Source organism: Oncorhynchus kisutch, linkage group LG22 (assembly GCF_002021735.2).
Source record: "Oncorhynchus kisutch isolate 150728-3 linkage group LG22, Okis_V2, whole genome shotgun sequence".
Classification (NCBI taxonomy): domain Eukaryota; kingdom Metazoa; phylum Chordata; class Actinopteri; order Salmoniformes; family Salmonidae; genus Oncorhynchus; species Oncorhynchus kisutch.
Window position 1 is genome coordinate 17,217,112 of NC_034195.2, and position 18,439 is coordinate 17,235,550.

The following is an 18,439-nucleotide window of genomic DNA, read 5'->3' on the forward strand; positions in this document are numbered from 1 at the left end:
AATTCAACATGAAATCAACAAATATTTAAACTATGTCATTGGAATTAGGTTAAAAGTGGGGTAAAAAACGAAATAATGATATTGAAATTCCTTTCAACGGCATCACATTAAATATTTTGGTTGAAATGACGTGGAAAATACGTTGATTCAACCACTTTGTGCTTAATGGGATAATATCAAATACTCCATCCACTACCTCAAGTGTATATGATCAGTACAATTTTGTTTTAAAGGTCGACTTAGACATGATAAAGGGAGTCAAGACAATGTTAGATGTACAAAATCAAAGCAAAACAACTGCTTCAGGTCACCATAGTTCAGTCGTTCAGTCCTGTTTGCCAGTAAGCTTAATTAAATTTGCCTGCACATTCCATTCTTTAAAATGTGTCAAGACCTTGTCCAGAATAATTGTCACAGTTAGTGATTTCCACCGGTCTAAAAAATCATTTTAGCATTTGATTTCAGTTTCCTGCTGTTCTTCACTGCACTGCCACAGGTTGCTAATCAGAGTGCGGTTGCATCCCAAATGACAACCTATTCCCTTTGTAGTGCACTACTTTTGACAAGGGCCCATAGGGCTCCAATAGGGCTCTGGTCAAAAGTAGTGAATAGGCTGCTAATTAGGACTCACACTGTGTCTGTCAGGCTGAAGACGTTGCCCTGTCTTTCCTTGTTACAATCAGCCTGTCTTGTTCATAACAACCATGCTGTTCATTAGGAGGTTTAAGCATGCAGATCGAGGTCTCCTGTTGTGAAGGCAGGTCATTTGGGCTTGAACTGTGGTCTGACTGAGACACAGTGGGAAGATTTGTCCATAAATATTCCCATAGTGCCCTGCTTTATCTTAATTGGACCAATGCGTTGCACTAAGAGGCCATGATGACACATCTAAATGGTTGATGGATGTAAAGTCGGTGGTTGAAAAACATGTAGTAACATCATGAGTACTCCACATATTTATAACAATTGGAAATCCAGAGGCTCAGCTGGGCATTGAGGAATATGTAAAACTATGTTAAGTATGGGGACATGTATTACAGTCTGAGTGTACAAGACATTAGGAACAACCTCCTAATATTGAGTTGCACCCCCTTTTGCCCCTCAGAGCAGCCTCAATTTGTTGCGGGAATGTACTCTGCATGGTGTCAAAAGCGTTCCACAGGGATTCCTGCCCGTGTTGACTCTAATGCTTCCCACAGTTGTGTCAAGTTGGCTGGATGCCCTTTGGGTGGTGGACGATTCTTGATACACACGGGAAACTGTTGAGCGTGAAAAACCCAGCAGCGCTGCAGTTCCTATACACACTCAAACCAGTGCACCTGGCTCCTCCTTCCAAAGGCACTGACATTTTTTCGTCTTGCCCATTCACCCTCTGAATGGCACACATACACAATCCATGTCTCAGGCTTCAAAATCCTTCTTTAACCTGTCTCCTCCCCTTCATCTACACTGATTGAAGTGGATTTAACAAGTGACATTATTAACGGATCATAGCTTTCACCTGGTCAGTCTATGTCATGTGAAGAGCAGGTGTTCCTCATGTTTTTTTACATTCAGTATGATAGGACATTATTTTCTATAGATTTTTTTTTTTTACCCTATTACCCCTATTGGTTAGTGTGTCAGATAAACATTGATTGGTTAGGGTTAGTGGTTAGGTAACCTGGCCTGAGTGCCAGTCTGTTTCTACTCGCTTGCCAACTACTTGTCACACTAGACCAGAGTTCAGCTTGAAGTGCATTTATTGGTCGATAAACAAACACTAGGGGCAGTGATGTATTAACAGTGTTATCAGACTAGTGTTACATATCACAGCATATTTCAGCATATTTGGGATACTTCAGCAGTCTGCGGTTATTATACTTTTTAAAAAATGTGTTAAATGCAACTAAGGTGCAATAGGGATTGATTTCTCAAACAGTTTTTCGTGTCAACTGGTCATTGGTTTTCATTCATTGTCAAGTAGAGCCCCCTAGTGGTCATTTGATGAGGGGTACTGCCTCACAAAATGACAGAATCAACTGAAAGAAACGTAGGCTACTACAGAATGGTTCCACACAAAAAAAATGGGGGTCAAGGTTACAGGAATACATGAAGTGATATTGCCAGGCTTAATATTCATCCAGAAATGGGTATTCAGGATGGTCACTCCACCTGTGGGGAAAAATAAACACTGTATCAACACCTAAATATAAAAACTGACTCAATATTGTAGCTACTAAAGTGCAATACTTACATTAAAAGCTCCACAAAACGGATGTCTTTGTTCAGTCCTTCAATTGCTTTCATTTCATCCTCAGTGAGTGCAAAGTCAAATATCTATAAGAGTACAAAAAGGGGGTATAACTGAAATAGGTCACCATGCAGTATACACTGAGTGTACAAAACATTAGGAACATCTCCCTCATATTGCACCCCCTTTTGCTATCAGAACAGCCTCAATTTGTCAGGACATGGACTCTACAAGGTGTCGAAAGCGTTCCTCAGGGATGCTGGTCCGTGTTGACTCCCACAGTTGTGTCAAGTTGGCTGGATGTCCTTTGGGTAGTGGACCATTCTTAATACAGAAGGGAAACTGTGTGGCACCTACTACCATACCTCATTCAAAGGGACTTCAAAGTGGATTTAAATAGGGATTAAGGGACCATAGCTGTCACCCTGATTCACCTGGTCAGTCTGTGTCATGGAAAGAGCAGGCGTTCCTAATGTTTTGTACACTCAGTGTACACTCAGTATTAGTGGTTGTTGACTACGTTTAATTCAGTTGAACCTGAAAGTTGTCCTTGATCCTGTAAGTGCTGAAGCTCTTGGGGATGACCACCACTCCTCTCTGGACATTGAATCGCAGGGCCACCTGAGCACTGTTCTTTCTGTACTTCTTCGCTATGGACACCAGGACCTCATCCTCCAACAGAGGAGGGCATTTCAGGTTCACCCAGGAGGCGTCCCTTGAGGTGCCTAAGGGGCTGTAGCCTACGATCACAATGTTATTCTGGCGGCAGTACTTAAGCAGCTTGGGCTGAGTGAAGTATGGATGGCACTCGACCTGTATTGAAAAATACATACAGCACTTATTAGTTGAGTGCACAAATCTCAAAAGGAGGTTTTCCACATGTAATTGCATAAGCATCTCAGCATTGAGCGAGAGTATGCCCCACCTGGTTGGACACAGGTCTGTGTTTGAGGCCAGGCTTTCTCAGTAGGAGCTCCAGCTGTCTCCTGTTGAAGTTGGAGACTCCCAGAGATTTGACCAGCCCTGCATCTTTGCAGGCCTCTAAAGCCTGTTGGAAGAGAGGAGACTTTAAAATATGTCCATTCATACTGATTTACCAGAATGAGAGAGACATAGCGCAGAGAAAAACACAACACAACTTCTAGAGACAGTGGAGAACTTTGGAAAGAGGTTGACTGCCTATTTATGGCATTGTCCTTGACACAGAGATTAGAGCCAAGGCCATTGCAATTGAATTGATATTTATGCCCAGAATATTTACTCTGGGTTTTGTGTATAGGCTAGTGCCTACCCTGTTCTAATACTCTGTAATACATTATTTTTCTTATACTGTTCATTATAACCACCCCATAAGGATGCTGATAGTTGAGATTCCTTCCGCTATTCTAAACACAATTGATTCTGATAATGAGACGATTATGCATTTGGCTATGGGCCTGGAAGACAGAACTCACCTCCCATGTTGCACATAGGTCTGTCTCATGGTAAATGTACCGCCCGTCCTCATATTTAGGATAAAACTCATCACCAGGCTGAAATTGAGATGCCGTGATAAGAATGACTGACACATTTGAAACATTTTGAGTTGACTTAAAAATATTTCATGCTAACTTTTTTTGAATGTATTTTACATTGGCCTTGAAGTGGTGGGTGCAATTTCAAACTGACGTCTGTAACTACTGTAGTCTACAATCTGTTAACCTTGAATGCGGTGGGCATCTCGATGATGTATAGATCCACATAGTCCAGTTTTAGGGCCTTCAGTGTCCTCTCTAAGGCAGGCCTGACGAGCTCTGGAGGGTGGAAGGTGTTCCATAGCTGTGACAGGTAGAAGGAGACCGCTATGACCAACCGCTATTAGCCTGACAGACCTGGGTTCAAATACTATTTGATATAATTTCAGATACTTTAGCGTTGCTTGGTTGCAATACACCAATGGAAAAGGCCCCAAAATACAAACAAATGCAAAGGTATGTGGTCTTTGTGCAGTTTACCGGACAAAGATTATCGCCTATTCCTGGACAAAAATGCACATTAAAATTGGGAATCCCCATTGAACATGCTTCTAGTTCTGAATCAAGGACTAGGCATCTGTGCCAATGTAACTGGCCCTTATAATACAGGCCTACTATGGTTCTGTGATAGAAAGTTTTAAGTGATGTTGATGTGTGTAAATCAACCAGCAATAGAACAACTTCACCTTTCCACAGTAAAAGATGTCTTCTCTTTTGACGGTTCCATCTGCAATTTTCTCTCTTATGGCTTGACCTACTTCGTGCTCATTGAAATACACCAAAGCCCCATCAAAGTGTCTGTACCCCACATCTATTGCATGCTTCACACTGTTTAACGCTGTGCCTCTGGGTGTCTGTCAAAAAAACAGAGTTAAAGAGAGTGAACGTGCATGAAAGAAATAAGTCAAGTTGACTTTTATCTTAAACTTAGAGACATTAGGTCGGCCTACTTTCTTTATCACTAGTTAAATGTTTAACCAGTCAATCACAGTAGTAAACATGGACTTTGTGCTGTTATGAACGTGGACTCATTTGATCTTTGATTATTAAAGCGCATTCTAGTTTACAGGTGGTTGACCTCATCCCCAGGCTAAACGTGTCTGGGAAGGAGATTAACAGGTGGCCTGCCTGTCAGTGAGAAATCCTAATTATGTTATCCAAATCAGACTGTCAGGTATACTCTTGAAAAATGTGAAATTCAAACTGTCCTCTTCTTGAATACTCCACAAACAATGTAATGTGAAGTTGTGCTGGAGTACATTTTGTCAAATCTTTTTTTCCCACATGCACCTGTTGTTCAAACTGCTCTTTAAAAAAAAAAAGGTTTCCCTTACCGTTCGTGGGTCTCCATAAGTCCCCAGTCCAAATAGGGGAATCCGGTTCCCATCACTGAGGGGAACACTGTGTTTCTCAGCAGTCAAGTTCATCTCGGAGTCTGTTTGGACTATGGGAGAAGTGAGGCTAGGGCTTCTTTATGTAGGAAACTTAATGGCTAATGTATTACTGAGCTACCTTTGAGCTACCAGAGTGCAAAATTACCGGCCCAGAGCACAGTGCTCTGCTCTCTGTGTCACAGTACCAAATGGACCAGAAAACCCAGGGGAGAAGGACTGCCCCCTCTCATTGAAGTCATAGAGTTCAAGGCCGACTAGGGTAGTGCAGGATGATGTTTTCAAAAAGCAGGATCTGTCACGCCCTGACCATAGAGAGCCCTTGTTTCTCTATGGTGTTTCAACTCCAGCCACTTTAATAATGGGAATTGATGGAAATTGATGCAAAATATATCACTAGCCACTTTAAACAATGCTACTTAATATAATGTTTACATACCCTACGTTACTCATCTCATATGTATATGTATATACTGTACTCTATATCATCTACTGCATCTTGCCTATGCCGTTCTGTACCATCACTCATTCATATATCTTCATGTACATATTCTTTATACCTTTTCACTTGTGTGTATAAGGTAGTAGTTTTGGAATTGTTAAGTTAGATTACTCGTTGGTTATTACTGCATTGTCGGAACTAGAAGCACAAGCATTTCGCAACACTCGCATTAACATCTGCTAACCATGTGTATGTGACAAATACAATTTGATTTGATTTTGTGTTTAGGTCAGACCGTGACTAGGGGGGTGTTCTAGTCATTGTATTTCTTTGGTGTTTTTTGTATGATTCTCAATTAGAGGCAGCTGGTAAAGTAGATACTTTTCCCACCTGTGTTTGTGGGATATTGGCTTGTGTTTCGTTGTTTGGTTATTGATTTGCTTAAGTTTCACTTGGTAATATAGATGTACACTGCACCTTGGTCCAGTTCTGTCACGGCTTTCTTCCTGGGAAGGAGATGCGGACCAAAACTGCAGCTTGGTTATAGTTCATGGTTCTTTAATAAGAAAACTCAAACATGAACACACTACAAAACAATAAACATGAAAACCATAACAGTCCTAACTGGTGCATAAAACACAAAGACAGGAAACAATCACCCACAAAATACCCAAAGAATATGGCTGCCTAAATATGGTTCCCAATCAGAGACAACGATAAACACCTGCCTCTGATTGAGAACCACTCTAGGCAACCATAGACTTACCTAGACAACTAAACTGAACACAGCCCCATTAATCTATTAAAATCCCTAGACAAGACGAAAAACAATAAATCACCCATGTCACACCCTGGCCTAACCAAAATAATAAAGAAAACAAAGATAACTAAGGCCAGGGCGTGACAAGTTCTTACGACAACCATGACAGGATCCCTCATTATAGTGATATATTCAATGTTTTTTCTTTATTTGTACTATTTTCTACATTGTAGAATAATAGTGAAGACATCAAAACTATGAAATAACACATTTGGAATCATGTAGTAATTAAAAAAGTGTTAAAAGATTATTCAAAGTAACCAACCTTTGCCTTGATGACAGCTTTGCACACATTTGGCATTCCCTGAACCAGCTTCATGAGAATGCATTTCAATTAACAGGTATGCCTTGTTAAAAGTTAATTTGTGGAATTTCTTTCCTTCTTACTGTGTTTCAGCCAGTCAGTTGTGAAAAGGTAGGAGTGGTATACAGAAGATGGTATTTTACCAAATAGGGCCAAGTCCATATTATGGCAAGAAAAGCTCAAATAAGGAAAGACTATCGACAGCCCATTATTACCTTAAGACATGAAGGTCAGTCAATCTGTGATGAAACTGGCTCTCATGAGGACCACCACAGGAAAAGAACACCCAGAGTTACCTCTGCTGCAGAGGATAAGTTCATCAGAGCCTCAAAAATTGCAGCACAATAAATGCTTCACAGAGTTCAATTAACACACATCTCAACATCAACTGTTCAGAGCAGACTGCGTGAATCAGGCCTTCATGGTCAAATTGCTGCAAATAGAAGGACAACAATAAGAAGAGACTTGCCTGAGCCAAGAAACACAAGCAATGGATATTAGAACAGTGGAAATCTGTCCTTTGGTTTGATGGGTCCAAATTTGAGATTTCGGTTCCAACTGTCGTGTCTTTGTGAGACGCAGAGTAGGTGAACAGATGATCTCCGCATGTGTGGTTCCCACCGTGAAGCATGGAGGAGGATGTGTTAAGTGTGCAGGGGTGCTTGCAGACACTATCTGTGGTATTTAGAATTGAAGGCACACTTAACCAGCATGGCTACCACAGCATTCTGCAGTGATACGCCATCCCATCTGGTGTGCCCTTAGTGGGACTATCATTTGTTTTTCAACAGGACAATGACCACTCACACCTCCAGGCTGTGTGAGGGCTACTTTACCAAGAAGGAGAGTGATTGAGTGCTGCATCAGATGACCTGGCCTCCGCAATCACCCAACCTCAACCCAATTGAGATGATTTGGACCACAGAGTGAAGGGAAAGCAGCCAATATGTGCTCAGCATATGTGGGAACTCCTTCAAGGCTGTTGGAAAAGCTTTCCAGGTGAAGCTGGTTGAGAGAATGGCAAGATTGTGCAAAGCTCTCAAGGCAAAGGATGGCTACTTTGAAAATGCTCAAATATAAAATATATTTTGATTTGTTTAACACTTTTTTTTTGTTACTACATTTTTCCATATGTGTTATTTCATAGTTTTGATGTCTTCACTATTATTCTAGAAAATAGTAAAAAATAAAGTAGGTGTGCCCAAACTTTTGACTGGTACTGTGTGTGTGTGTGTGTGTATTGCACCAGATGTATGTCCTTAAACTAGTTCTAAAAAATGTGCATACTGAAGAAGTTAGAAGGATAATTTGGTTGCTACGGCAGCCTGCAGTACCTCGAGGCCGTGTCTGAAATCTGTCTTGCCTACTACTAAAAATGCTAATGTGCACTAATAGTATTGCATACTATTTAGAATGTACTGTTTAGTAAAAACCTTTGCAGAAAGCGACAAATATCAAGATAGGCCTTCTACTCATCCATACCGAGAAGGCATTGTCAGGGATTTCCTCCTCTTCTTCCGAAGAGGAGAGGAGAAAAGGATCAGAGGACCAATATGAGGCGTGGTAAGTGTCCATGGTTCTTTTAATACGTAAATGTACACATGAACAACTGACTACAAAAAACAAGAAACATGTGAAACCTAGACAGTCCTATCTGGTGCAAACACAGAGACAGGAACAATCACCCACAAACACACAGTGACACCCAGGCACCCACCTAAGTATGATTCTCAATCAGAGACAACTAATGACACCTGCCTCTGATTGAGAACCATACTAGGCCGAAACATAGAAATACCCAAATCATAGAAAAACAAACATAGACTGCCCACCCCAACTCACGCCCTGGCCATACTAAATAATGACAAAACAAAGGAAATAAAGGTCAGAATGTGACAGGCATCATCTAATCTGCATTTTTATATTCTGATTATCAGCTGTTCTTAACCACAAAAGACGATTCCCTTCCTCATTAGTGTGCAGCAAATTGTACTTGATAAAAAGACTAAATGAGTATGACATCTTAGCATTTAAGGCATACTCAATTCTCTAAATTTCCCATAGTATAGCATTTTTTTTCTCACATACCCAGAATGCATGCCTCCCCTCCATTTTGAAGACATTTATTTTCATTGTTAAAGCTGCCACTTGAGAATGTGGTCAATCTAATGGATCATTTGTGCTAATATCCAGAGCTTCAAATGCAACATTGAGTCTTTACATAGGAATGAATGATGTGACATCATTGTCCATAAAGGCAATGTTACATGTTTCTACATTTTAGTCATTTAGCAGACACTCTTATCCAGAGTGATTTAAAAGAGAAAGTAGGTTTAAGTGCCTGGTTAAGTGCACATTAACAGATTTTTCACCTAGTCCGCTCTGGGATTTGAACCAGAAACATTTCAGTTGCAGGCCCACCGCTCTTAACCACTATGCTACCTGTCACCGTGTTTCAAGATTGCAGTTCACTTTTGATTATTTAGTTAACATTTTACACTTTAGGGTTTAGATTCACTCGATATTATTATTATTAATATAATTTTTGTTTAAATGATTTACATTTAAAACAGCGCACATTTACCTCCACAGTGCTTCACTGCACCTTACCTCACCCATCTCAGATCCCGCAGCTTGCATGCTGAGGAGCAGGCTGGGAAAAATATACAAGCGGCATTCGCCTAGACACGCTAGCCTTGCCATCATGTGGGTGCTAAGAAGCTAGCAAGCAGGGTAGTGCTACAGTAGGTATCAACAGCCATTGTCAGCCAATCCAGTAGATGACCGCAGCTGTGCTGCAGCAAGACAAATCGGTGCTGTGATGTCATTGCGGCAACGGCAAAACATCCTCTAGTGACTTCTGGAGACAAATCAAGAAGCTAATATAGCGGATCTCACTGAAAAATTGTTGGCAACACTGGTCCCCCTGTACACTTCCCTTCATTGAAAGTGAATGGGGCTCCGTTGTTTAATTGCCCCCAGCGTGGTATGTGGAATAGGCAGAGGTGGAAAAAGTACCCAATTGTCATACTTGAGTAAAGGTATAGATACCTTAATAGAAAGTTCCTCAAGTAAAAGTGAAAGTCAGCTGGTAAAATACTACTAAATACTAAAAGTCTAGAAGTATTTGGTTTTTACATATACTTAAGCATCAAAAGTAAATGTAATTGCTAAAATATACTTAAGTATCAAAAGTAGAAGTATAAATCATTCCAAATTCCTTATTAAGCAAAGCAAAGGCACCATTTTCTTGTTTTTAAAACGTATGGACAGCCAGGGGCACACTCCCACACTCAGACATAATTTACAAAAGATGCATTTTTGTTTAGTGAGTCCACCAGGACAGAGGCAGTAGGGATGACCATGTGTTTAGTGAGTCCACCAGGACAGAAGCAGTAGGGATGACCGTGTGTTTAGTGAGTCCACCAGGACAGAAGCAGTAGGGATGACCATGTGTTTAGTGAGTCCACCAGGACAGAAGCAGTAGGGATGACCATGTGTTTAGTGAGTCCACCAGGACAGAAGCAGTAGGGATGACCATGTGTTTAGTGAGTCCACCAGGACAGAGGCAGTAGGGATGACCATGTGCTTAGTGAGTCCACCAGGACAGAAGCAGTATGGATGACCGTGTGTTTAGTGAGTCCACCAGGACAGAGGCAGTAGGGATGACCATGTGTTTAGTGAGTCCACCAGGACAGAGGCAGTAGGGATGACCAGGTGTTTAGTGAGTCCACCAGGACAGGGGCAGTAGGGATAACCATGTGTTTAGTGAGTCCACCAGGACAGGGGCAGTAGGGATGACCAGGTGTTTAGTGAGTCCACCAGGACAGGGGCAGTAGGGATAACCATGTGTTTAGTGAGTCCACCAGGACAGAGGCAGTAGGGATGACCAGGTGTTTAGTGAGTCCACCAGGACAGGGGCAGTAGGGATAACCATCTGTTTAGTGAGTCCACCAGGACAGGGGCAGTAGGGATGACCAGGTGTTTAGTGAGTCCACCAGGACAGGGGCAGTAGGGATAACCATGTGTTTAGTGAGTCCACCAGGACAGGGGCAGTAGGGATGACCAGGTGTTTAGTGAGTCCACCAGGACAGAGGCAGTAGGGATGACCATGTGTTTAGTGAGTCCACCAGGACAGAGGCAGTAGGGATGACCAGGTGTTTAGTGAGTCCACCAGGACAGGGGCAGTAGGGATAACCATGTGTTTAGTGAGTCCACCAGGACAGGGGCAGTAGGGATGACCAGGTGTTTAGTGAGTCCACCAGGACAGGGGCAGTAGGGATAACCATGTGTTTAGTGAGTCCACCAGGACAGGGGCAGTAGGGATACCCATGTGTTTAGTGAGTCCACCAGGACAGAGGCAGTAGGGATGACCAGGTGTTTAGTGAGTCCACCAGGACAGGGGCAGTAGGGATAACCATGTGTTTAGTGAGTCCACCAGGACAGGGGCAGTAGGGATGACCAGGTGTTTAGTGAGTCCACCAGGACAGGGGCAGTAGGGATAACCATGTGTTTAGTGAGTCCACCAGGACAGAGGCAGTAGGGATGACCAGGTGTTTAGTGAGTCCACCAGGACAGAGGCAGTAGGGATGACCAGGTGTTTAGTGAGTCCACCAGGACAGGGACAGTAGGGATGACCAGGTGTTTAGTGAGTCCACCAGGACAGGGGCAGTAGGGATAACCATGTGTTTAGTGAGTCCACCAGGACAGGGGCAGTAGGGATACCCATGTGTTTAGTGAGTCCACCAGGACAGAGGCAGTAGGGATGACCAGGTGTTTAGTGAGTCCACCAGGACAGGGGCAGTAGGGATGACCAGGTGTTTAGTGAGTCCACCAGGACAGGGGCAGTAGGGATAACCATGTGTTTAGTGAGTCCACCAGGACAGGGGCAGTAGGGATGACCAGGTGTTTAGTGAGTCCACCAGGACAGGGGCAGTAGGGATAACCATGTGTTTAGTGAGTCCACCAGGACAGGGGCAGTAGGGATAACCATGTGTTTAGTGAGTCCACCAGGACAGGGGCAGTAGGGATGACCAGGTGTTTAGTGAGTCCACCAGGACAGGGGCAGTAGGGATACCCATGTGTTTAGAGAGTCCACCAGGACAGGGGCAGTAGGGATAACCATGTGTTTAGTGAGTCCACCAGGACAGGGGCAGTAGGGATGACCAGGTGTTTAGTGAGTCCACCAGGACAGGGGCAGTAGGGATGACCAGGTGTTTAGTGAGTCCACCAGGACAGGGGCAGTAGGGATACCCATGTGTTCTCTTGATATGTGCTTGAATTGGACCATTTTCCTGTCCTGCTAAGCATTCAAAATGTAACTAGAACTTTTGATTGTCAGGGAAAATGTATGGACTAAAAAGTACAATATTTTCTTTAGGAATGTAGTAAAGTAAAAGTTGTCAAATATAAATAATAAAGTAAAGTACAGATACCCCAAAAACCTACTTAAGTAGTACTTTTAAGTACTTTACACCACTGGGAATAGGCATCTGGATAAAATTAAGAAGGAGGATATTGGCTGTCTGGACACCTAGATCACGTGATCAACTTCACAAAATGGGCAACAGCTAGGAATGGCGCACAGCTCTCCTGTACTGCAAACGTTTGGTCAGGCCCCCTTCCCTGACTCTCCCTCAGCCTTTAGCCCTGCAGGCTTCCTTTATCCCTGAAGCCTGACAGGAGCCCATGTTCTAAAGCCTATATGAAAACACATGCCTTGTGTTTTCTCAGTTTCAAAAAAGTATTAATAACATCCCTTCTGTCGCAGATTTTGTTTCAGATCAGAAACTTCCTGCGGGCTGAACGCAATACCTTGTTTGTACCGCAGAGCACCGTGCATTTCCAGTGTCGTTCAGGTTTCTGGGCCTCAAATGTCGATCTAGGATAAGCGATAAAGCACAATGAGAGAGGCTACACTGAAATCGTACAATTCTATGTCATTTTGAAATTAATCTTGGAGAGTTTTATGTTGGGGGGGATGTGCAGACAGGTAACAATAGTAGTAGTTGTTCTTGTAGTGGTAGTAAATTAGTAGTTGTTCTTGTAGTGGTAGTAAATTAGTAGTTGCAGTGTGCACTGGTGGTGGTGGTGGTGGTGGTGGTAGTAGTAGTATAGTGATACATTAGTAATAGTGGATGTGTTTGGTATGACAGTCTGTTCTTGAAATAAAAGATGGCTACTAGGTCTGTGTGTTAGCTCTTCTGTTATGCTTGTTATGGTAAAGCGGTCTCTCCCTTCCTGTTCCCTCAGGTCACCAGCTGCGCAGCTTCCAGGGCATCTCTCATCAACTCCCACATCCTGGGCAGGGCCCCTCAGGCTCCCCCAACAGCATGCCCCCAGGCCTGCCTGGCCCCCCACAACCACAACACCATGGCTCAGCTCCAGATGCAGGTGGAGAAACTAACCCAGCATCCCCACTGGTAGTCCCAGCCCCTACCCTGGGCCTGGTACCAGAGAATGCGGCTCCAGAGACCCCTCCAGGGGGGCTCTCCCTCGCAGAGTCCCCCCCCCATGCCCCAGCAGAGCCAGAGGTTTATGGCCCCCCTTGCAAATGATCAAACCGTCCCACCAGCACCCTGGGTATCTGCCCCAGGTGAAAGAGAACGTGTTTGTGCGCGTGTGTGTGTGTGTGTGTGTGTGTGTGTGTGTGTGTGTGTGTGTGTGTGTGTGTGTGTGTGTGTGTGTGTGTGTGTGTGTGTGTGTGTGTGTGTGTGTGTGTATGCATCAGTTTGAATGACAGGGATAATTAACAGGCGCTGACAGTGGATGATGTCGTCGCAAATGCAGCAGAGATCCTTCAAATCCAGAACAATTGAAACCTTGACTTGTCAAGATCAGTTTGAATCATAACGTACCATTATTAATAAAAAAACATGGACATAAAAAAGGGATAATCTCCAATTGCAGCTTCTCACATGTGATACAGAACAGACCCAAAGCCTCCAGAGATGATGATAGATATGTCTGGTCTACAGTGTTTAGTCTGGGGCTGAGGCTGTTTTATTCTAGCTCTTAAATACAGGCAGATCAAGAGGACAATCCACTGGCCTGGTGATTTCAGACAGGAGTTGCTGGCTGATGTGCCACATGGCTGATGTGAACAAGCTGTTGAAATGGCGCCTTGAAGCACTGTTCTTTATAACAGAGCCACTTTATAGATCATTAATACACTCTGCCTTGTGTTTGTCTTTATTACGTGTTATCACTGGTTTGTATTATATTTGTATTATATATATATATATATATATATATTATACATACATACATTCATACATACATACATACATACATACATACATACATACATACATACATACATACATACATACATACATACATGCATGCATACATACATGCATACATACATACAGTGGGGCAAAAAAGTATCAGTGACCAAATACTTATTTTCCACCATAATTTGCAAATAAATTCATAAAAACTCCTACAATGTGATTTTCTGGATTTTTTTTCTCATTTTGTCTGTCATAGTTGAAGTGTACCTATGATGAAAATTACAGGCCTCTCTCATCTTTTTAAGTGGGAGAACTTGCACAATTGGTGGCTGACTAAATAGTTTTTTGCCCCACTGTATGTAAGTATATATATATATATATATATATATATATATATATATATATATATATAATAATGTGTGTGTGTGTGTGTGTGTGTGTGTGTGTGTGTGTGTGTGTGTGTGTGTGTGTGTGTGTGTGTGTGTGTGTGTGTGTCTGTGTGTGTGTGTGTGTGTGTGTGTGTGTGTGTGTGTGTGTGTGTGTCAGGAGGGAATGGTTGTGCTAAACTATTTTACTCCAGAGCAATGTCTAGTTTCATTATTTAGTGAGTACATTTCTGACAAAACAGTGTGTCTCGTCTTCAGCTAAAACCCTTTTTGTGATATTGTCTAAATATAAGTAAGTCGAAATTCCAGTTTCAATACATTTTTCACACCTTCCCCAAAGTAAAGACAGATCAATGTCTTAGTGAAACTGTTCCCCATTGACTGTTGCACATGCAGGCTTGGAACTAGACCCAACAAATGAGACGGTTTCAAAACTTAAGCAAAGTGTTCTGGAACATTCCAGAGTAGCCTGTTTGTGTTCCGTCTTCTGTTCTGCTTTGTGTTGTGAAAGCCAGCCGCTACTATCCCAGACATAACCAATCACAGATTGACGACATACCATTTAATCTGTCTGTTACCACCACAGACTCCTAAAATAACCTCTCCCTCAACATTGACAAAATGAAGGAGCTAATTGTGGACTACAGGAAAGAACAAAAAGAACACGCCCCCATCCGCATCGACGGGGCCGATGTGTTGCGGAAGGTGCAACAGCTCGAGAGCATTCTGTCGGGTAGTATCTCCGCCTAGTACGGCAACTGCACCGCCTACACCCGCAGAGCTCTCCCAGAGGGTGGTGCGGTAAGCCCAACGCATCACTGGGGGTACACTGCCTGCCCTCCAGGACATCTACAGCACCCAGTGTCACAGGAAGGCCAAGAAGATCATCAAGGACCTCAGCCAACCGAGCCACGGCCTACTCACCCTGCTACTATCTAGCAGGTGTAGACAGTACAGGTGCATCAAAGCTGGGACAGAGAGAATGAAATACAGCTTCTATCCCCAGGCCATCAGACTATTAAATAGTCATCACTAGCTGGCCTCCGTCCAGTACCCTGCCCTGCACCTTAGTCACTGTCACTAGCTGGCTACCACCAGCACCTTAGAGACTGTTGTCCTATGTACATAGTCATTGAACACTGGTAATTTGAATACTTATCCATAATAAGATTAGCATTAATACTTTTTCCAGATAAGATTAGCATTCCTGCAACATTATTCTCTAGAAATGTAATTTGATCTCTGAAATGTTTTACTAATTGATTGCTCAGCTTATATGTACATACTTTATTCTCAACATGGCTCATCCTGTATAACTTCTGCTGTACATTCCTTTTTCCTACTTATATATTGTCCATACTGTCTATACACATCACCTATTGATATCCCGGACACTCACAGGCTGTCCAATCATTGAGGGGCCTCGTAAGCAGCTCCATCTACGCACTCAAACACGTGGACACATTGTCACACCCTGATCTGTTTTACCTGTCCTCGTTATTGTCTCCACCCCCTCCAGGTGTTGCTTGTTTTCCCCAGTGTATTTATCCCTGTGTTTCCTGTCTCTCTGTGCCAGTTCATCTTGTATGTCCAAGCCTACAAGGGGTTTTCCCGATTTCCTGCTGTGCCTTTTTCTAGTCCTCCCGGTTTTGACCCTTGCCTGTTTCTGGACTTTGTACCCACTTGCCTGAACATTCTGCCTGCCTTGACCTTGAGCCTGTCTGCCATTCTGTTCCTCCTGGACTCTGATCTGGTTATTACCTTTTGCCTATCCACAACCATTCTCTTTCCTATTCCCTTTGGATTTATTAAATATCTTAAACTCCAACCATCTGCCTCCTGTGTCTGCATTTGGGTATCGCCTAGTGTCATGATCCGCATTCAACCCAAAGCCTCACTTCTCCCACAATGCACCACTGCCAAGCAAAGGTTGCCTTGGCTATCATCACAACAGCAGCAGTTACATATATTTGCACTTAAGTATACCAGCACCCTTGCACTTTACAATGGAGCCGAATGTTCTGTTTTCTCTTTTTTTCTCAACTGGTTGAATGGCTTTTATTTTACTTTCACCCATCTGCAACTCACCGCAGGTGAGAGAAATTACACAGCAAACGAGAATCACCTGTCTCCAACCGAATTAACTTAGTCCAGGCCAATTTCTGACTTTGATGTAAAACATGTTTTTTTCTTTTTGTGGTCCTGTGCAGTTATAAATCAAACGAATACATCTATGAACATCAAGGTCGTTTTTTTTCTCCAATTTCAACTTATGTTAGAAGTAGTGAATTATGCAAGGGGGTCCTTATATTTGAGCACTACCATAGCTACATTTAATGTTTCCACGTATCCGTTTGTAACATTTTGTTTTAAAGGATCCGATTGTAAGCAGTTGAATTGAATCTTTAGACGTAGTCTGCATATCGGAACAAGAACCCTGGAATCCTTATCCAGGTAATAAGACCCAACTTCCCTCAGACCCTACCAGCTTCCCTCCCATACAGAACTGGTATGTATTGGTGTTGCTTACTATTCTATTACACAGCACACAACACAATTAAAGAACCAGTACAAACATTCTTGTTCATAATATGACATATGAGAAATACAGTATCTTCCTTTAAACACAAGGACAACAACATGCACAGGTACTAACTGCAATATCCTGTAAGGGGAACCCAGGGTACAATGACGCTTTCTAATTCGTCATTGCGATAACACGTGGAATTTAACCCTTCAAAAACATGCTTTCACATGTGAAGTGTTCCAAAAAGTCCAAAGAAATTCCCAAACTATTATTTTCAATTGCAGAATTGGGTTCACTTTCTGAATTGACTGGAAGTTAAATGGAATTGACCTCAATGTTGGCTCACACACATGGGACGCAAGCACTTCTGGGATTTGAACTCACAACCTCTTAGGTGCCAACAACCTGAATTTCCTGTTTCACCACCAGGTCTGTGGCCACAGATTTGGCCATAGATTTATTGGCAAAAATACATTTACCCAGTGTATTTATCCCTGTGTTTCCTGTGCCTTAAACTGCTGCGCCACTCAGAGCCCTCTAAGGAAGGTCAGTCAACCTGGAAAATGTCAAGAACTTTGAAAGATTCTTTAAGTGCAGTCACAAAAAACATCAATCTCTATGATGAAACTGGCTCTCGTGTGGACCACCACAGGGAAGGAAGACCCAGAGCTACCTCTGGGGTGGCAGGGTAGCCTAGTGGTTAGAGCGTTGGATGAGTAACCGGAGGGTTGCAAGTTCAAATCCCCAAACTGACAAGGTACAAATCTGTTTTTCTGCCCACAGCAGTTAACCCACTGTTCCTAGGCTGTCATTGAAAATAAGAATTTGTTCTTAACTGACTTGCCTAGTTAAATAAAGGTCAAATAAAAAAGCTAACTGCACCTCTCAGGTGTCTTTTTAAATACTTATTAAACCTAGTCCTGGACTAAAAAGCAAGCTCAATGAAGAATCTCCATATAAAATGATTTTAGTCCAGGACTAGGCTTAATCTGTGTCTGGGACATCTCCCCTCAAGGTTTAATAGCAAGTAGTTGATATTTGCACAAGACCAAGATCTGATTCCATTGCAATGTGCAGTGCTCCTCTGTAGATCATGGCATCATGTCAACCAAAACATCAGTAGTTCTTCCAGTCTTCGATGGCCTCTGTCTATACAAGGTCATCAACCGATGTTTGTCAGGTTCTTGTTTGTAATTTAGTGGAAATCTGCATACACCTACATTTGAAATAGACAACAAAGGACAGTACTTAGAAGTTATCACAAGTTTAGAAAACAGTATCATAATTTAATTCAGTATAACTAATATATTAAAGCAGGTCAAATTTGTGTAAAAACAGAATTGGAATTTTACCTGCAACTCCATGTGCAGAACAGACCAGAGATCAAGGAACTCCTTTACAGATGGTGTTGGTGACTATCTTGAATTTGAAGCTGTTCTTCCATCCAGTCCACCCAGTGTCAGATCCAGTGTCAGATCCTGCCTCTTTCAGACAGGGGTGTTTTGTAACATGCGCTTCAGCTGCCTTTCCTATTTCTGTCATTTGGGTAAGCCTTGAAACTGTACACAGTAGTAGCAACTTTCTCTA

The 18,439-nt window shown here is 42.6% G+C and overlaps 1 protein-coding gene across 1 annotated transcript; it reads right to left on the reverse strand.

Annotated features, from left to right (window-relative positions):
• Positions 1–1,724: 1,724 nt before the first annotated feature.
• LOC109867568 (aldo-keto reductase family 1 member D1) lies at positions 1,725–5,340 on the reverse strand. The gene is made up of 8 exons (XM_020456792.2): positions 5,082–5,340; positions 4,434–4,601; positions 3,935–4,051; positions 3,688–3,765; positions 3,159–3,281; positions 2,771–3,046; positions 2,237–2,319; positions 1,725–2,154 (listed from the first exon to the last, which is right to left on the reverse strand). The coding sequence occupies exons 1-8, from the start codon at positions 5,172–5,174 to the stop codon at positions 2,112–2,114; spliced, it is 981 nt and encodes a 326-aa protein (XP_020312381.1). The 5' UTR covers positions 5,175–5,340; the 3' UTR covers positions 1,725–2,111.
• Positions 5,341–18,439: the final 13,099 nt, after the last annotated feature.

Bases quoted from the DNA above. Each gene is read 5' to 3' on its own strand.
- LOC109867568 (XM_020456792.2), bottom strand. From the start codon at position 5,174: ATGAACTTGACTGCTGAGAAACACAGTGTTCCCCTCAGTGATGGGAAC. The intron at 4,052-4,433 runs GTGAAGTTGTTC...TACCTGTCACAG, and splicing joins ACATCTTTTACTGTGGAAAG to CTATGGAACACCTTCCACCC. The intron at 2,155-2,236 runs GTAAGTATTGCA...TTTTCCCCACAG, and splicing joins CGTTTTGTGGAGCTTTTAAT to GTGGAGTGACCATCCTGAAT.